Source organism: Apium graveolens, unplaced genomic scaffold (assembly GCF_009905375.1).
Source record: "Apium graveolens cultivar Ventura unplaced genomic scaffold, ASM990537v1 ctg4869, whole genome shotgun sequence".
In the NCBI taxonomy this organism is placed as follows: Eukaryota; Viridiplantae; Streptophyta; class Magnoliopsida; order Apiales; family Apiaceae; genus Apium; species Apium graveolens.
This window is the reverse complement of record NW_027418722.1, coordinates 46,268-50,507: the sequence shown is the minus strand read 5'-3', so window position 1 is coordinate 50,507 and position 4,240 is coordinate 46,268. Positions and strand designations below refer to the sequence as shown.

The 4,240-nt window shown below is 33.8% G+C and overlaps 1 protein-coding gene across 1 annotated transcript; it reads left to right on the top strand.

The window, feature by feature from the left end:
* Positions 1-427: 427 nt before the first annotated feature.
* On the top strand, positions 428-3,530 carry LOC141702314 (uncharacterized). Its single transcript, XM_074506009.1, has 8 exons — positions 428-623; positions 1,603-1,669; positions 1,920-1,984; positions 2,071-2,170; positions 2,268-2,309; positions 2,718-2,759; positions 2,886-3,076; positions 3,244-3,530. Exons 1-8 carry the CDS (start codon positions 442-444, stop codon positions 3,332-3,334), a joined length of 780 nt encoding a protein of 259 aa, XP_074362110.1. The 5' UTR covers positions 428-441; the 3' UTR covers positions 3,335-3,530.
* Positions 3,531-4,240: the final 710 nt, after the last annotated feature.

The window sequence follows — 4,240 nt, the reverse complement described above, 5'->3', positions numbered from 1 at the left end:
TTCAATTGAAAAAGAAGAGAATCAAATATCTGTATATTTGAATTAAATTTGAGGTATCTAATATTCAAAAAAGATAATGTTATATCTAAAAAGATTTTATTAAGATTATTTATTATTTGCTACAAAAATACAAAAAAGATACTCAAATAATTTTATTATTATTTTTTTATCATGAAAAGGAAATAAATAGAAAAAGGGACACACTTGATACAAAGAAAATTACTAAAGGTGTCTTAAAAGAGGAGATTGTGTATCATATAAAATCTATTGCCCCATGCAAATTTGTCTTATTAGCTCTAATTTCCCCTTTTTGTATTTCATATTCCATATTTTTCTCCTTTTTTAGAATAACTCCAGAATAAGAACCTTATATATAGTTTGAGAGATTCAGATATTGACACATAATTTTTTGTGAATTACAGTAAATAAAGACAAGGAGAGATGGGTCGGGCAAAGCTTGAAATAGCGAAGATTGAAAATGCCAACAGCAGGCAGTCCACTTTTAAGAAGAGAAGGGCTGGTTTAATGAAGAAAGCTCATGAGCTTTCTGTTTTATGTGATGCTGAGATCGCAATTATTGTGTTCTCAAGCACTGGGAAGCTTTTTGAGTTTGCTAGTTCAAGGTCTACTTTCTCTCTCTCTGACCCCCCCTCTCTCTCTCTCTTCCTTTCACCTCTATCCCTCTCACCTCTCTCTTTCTTCTCTCTCTCTCTCTCTCTCTCTCTATCTCCCTCCCTCTTTATTTTCTTGATCTCTCCCTCTCTCTGTTATCTCTCTCTCTATTTTCTGTCTCTCTCTGTTTCTTGATCTCTCCCTCACTCTTTTTATTTTGATTTACTTCTGTTATAATTTGCTGCTGAATATGTTTATTTTGACATGTTATCTTTAATTTTATTGCCTTAGGTGTAATATAATTATAAGATTACTGTGGCTGCTAATCTTGGTTTATAAGGGGTTTTAATTTAGTATATATGCTTGTCGGTTTTAATTAATATATCTGTATTTCTGCCTAAATTGATGAAATCTTGTTGTTAAATATGATGGCATTCTATAATCCGATATGAACTATGTGTTGCTGCGTTGCTCTGTATCAATGAGAGTCATATATGATATGAACAATGTGTTGCTGCGTGGCTCTGTGTCAATGAGAGTCAAATCCGATATATTTGAACAATTTTTAAAGTCTAGGGTCAAGTTTTGACGGTTCAAAGTAATTAATTAAACATGAGAAGATGTCTGAATGAATGTTTGATTGATAGGAGAGTACTTCTGCTTTATAACGAAGCCTTTTCACTAAAGATATCTTGTTTGGAGATCAAAGTGACCTAATACTAGTAACATATCAAAACTTGTTAGGCAGTTGGGGCTTATAATCAACCAAAATGATCTCTTCTTGAACCCTACATTGATGGAGGACCATTTCTCACCGGAGAACACGGGTGGATGGTAGATGCTTAGTATAGTTCTTGAATATTATCTGTGAGAGACAATATAAGCATATATCCATGTTTGTTTTTTGGATAATCCTGTGTACAATAAGTTCTTTTGTTGGTTAGTGTAAAACATTTTGTTAGTATACTTATCATTTCTTCACTATTGCAGTATGGAGCATACACTTGCACGATTCAACAAATCTGTAGAATCGAAAAATTCTGCAATCGAGCATAAGGTACTGGTCTTTATTAAAAATGAGTGTCATTTTTAACAATGATGGGACTCTTACAAGGAATATTATAGTACTCTTAATTGCGTAATTTCCTTATTGATCATCTTATTCCACAAAATAGTCACTAGCATGATATGCTCATTGTTGTAGTTGAACATTTCTATAAATCAACATACATGATGCTCATTGTAGTTGAACATTTATTCTTGTTTTAATTTCTTTATTTGCCTTCATGTAATGTACTACATTTCAGGGTAAGGATGTTTTAGAAGTGGAATGTCTGAAACAGGACATTGCAGATCTCCAGCTAAAAAATATGTAAGTTTCCTTATACCTGCCAAGTCGTCAAACAGATGTTTTTGGAAGAAGATACTTATTGCTATCATGTTTTTCATTTTCTATAGGCAGTTATTGGGGAAGGACCTTACTGGCTTGGGCTTGAAAGAATTGCAAGAGTTGGAGCAGCAATTGAATGAAGGGTTATTATCTGTCAAGGACAAGAAGGTTTATTTACGCATCTCCCTGTAACTTAATATATCTATAAAGTGAATTGTTTTATGCAGAAAAATGGCTATCTTAACATAATGTTAAATTATTTCAGGAGCAACTACTGATGGAGGAACTGGACCTATCTAGGAAAAAGGTACAAAGTTACAGTTTTGATCTTCTATACAGTTATGACTAGCTTCAAATTGTTTGATGAAGAAATTACGTGAATGTATTCAACCTTAAGAATAATTGGATGTAAATATGACTCTGATAATTCTAGTAATGTACATAGGTGATGTCCCATGTAGATTTGTGTTTTTATTTGCAAGTCAAATTCGCAGATTAAGTAAACAATATAGTATCTTGCAATTTATTTAGCCAAAAAAAAGTGTCCTGCAAGTATAGCGATCAATATGTACAAGAAGCATGATGCTAGACTGCAAGAAAGAGAAAAGAAAAATTACATGACTGATGTGGTGTTTACGACTAATGAAAGACCACAACATGTATTATTATATCGAAAGAATGTTATAACTAATTTTTTCACTTCCCTCACTACCAGGAACAGGAGTTCATAATGGAAAATGCTACCTTGCGCAGAAAGGTAAATCAATTATCCTTTAGAAGAATTCGTTTTATGTTCTGTCCCATATACGTAGTTTCTAAATAATACTGTAACACTTTCATTTTTGTTTGATATATTGGTTTCATATTTTTAATATGATTACAGATTGAGTGGCTTCAAAGTTTTTTCCCCTTAAATGCGTTCCCAGAGTCAGGCTACCTTGAACGTGAAGTGCCAAGGAATGAGCATGAAGTGCCAAGGAAATTGTCTCCCAAAAGACAAGCATCCTTAAGTCAGAATACAGAGTGTCAAACTGAAGATGAAAATGGAGAGTTTATGATGACCTTATTCCTCGGGTAATTCAACTTCTTAAGAAGCGTTGTGCTTTGATTTTCAACGATATCCAGAGAGTATTTCATTAGCATTCTTACATTGTCTTCCCCTTTTTGAGTTCTCTCAGTCTCATTAACGATAACATTTTATCGTATTCAGTCAGTTTAATTCAGTCTTTTTGCATGCACAGCCCCCCTCCTGATAATGGTCAAAGGATAAGGAAGACTTCGGAAAAAGACACTGGAACTCCTTCTGGTACTTCCCACAGTCAGATTGAGTAATGATTCCTGCCTTTTGTTGCTTGCCGAAGACCATTTTGAAAATGGAAGTTATTTTGAATATGCATTAGTTGTCCGACTACTTAGCTTCGTATATGACCTCCTCCCCCTTCTCTTCCCCTTCTGATCAATGATTTTATGATGTTCTGGTAATTACATAGATGATGATCATTTTATAGTGAAACGTTTTGTGGGGTAAATTTTGAAGACAAAAGTTGTAGTTATAAGCTACTCTTTTTGCTTGGGTCACAATTAATATTTTGTTCATTTTGTTTCTTGAGAATAATGTTGAAGTTGGAAGAGAGGTATTCTTCCCTTTATTCAATTAGTGCTTTGGGGTGATTTACGAAGCATACATTCTGATCTTGGCAATTTCTATTGGAGTTGTTTTATGAAACATATGTGCTACATTATGTTTTGCTGGTTTTGTAACTCAGAGACTAATGTCAGAGTTATTAATGAGACACTCTTCCCTTCATTCAGCTCATACTTTGAGATGCTTTTGTAACCCGTACATGCTAATTTGGGCAATCTCTCTCGGAGATTTTTAATGGAGAACATATGTGTTAAATTGATATTTTGCTGGTTTTGTTATTCGAGACTTATGTCAGAGTTAGTAACAAGATATTCTCCCGTAGCACTCCTCTTGATCAACCTCTTGATTAACAGATAAAAGAGTTTCTTGAAAAAGATGAGAATCGCGAGGATAAACTAGGTCATCTAACATATCAATATCCCACTCTTTCGTACCCGCCTCCATTTGACTAGAAAGTTTTCTGATGCAAGAGACCGGGATGGTAAGAAATTATCCAAGGATTTTTATTATCAGGGAGCCAGGTTTCCCTGTTAAATTCACATTATGCTTTGAAAGATGGATTTCTTAACTTGAGAGACTCTTGTGATAATTTA

Excerpts from the sequence above, each read along its gene's own strand:
- LOC141702314 (XM_074506009.1), top strand. The coding sequence starts at position 442 with ATGGGTCGGGCAAAGCTTGAAATAGCGAAGATTGAAAATGCCAACAGC. Across the intron at positions 2,171-2,267 it reads TATCTGTCAAGGACAAGAAG|GAGCAACTACTGATGGAGGA; the intron begins GTTTATTTACGC and ends AAATTATTTCAG. Across the intron at positions 2,760-2,885 it reads ATGCTACCTTGCGCAGAAAG|ATTGAGTGGCTTCAAAGTTT; the intron begins GTAAATCAATTA and ends ATATGATTACAG.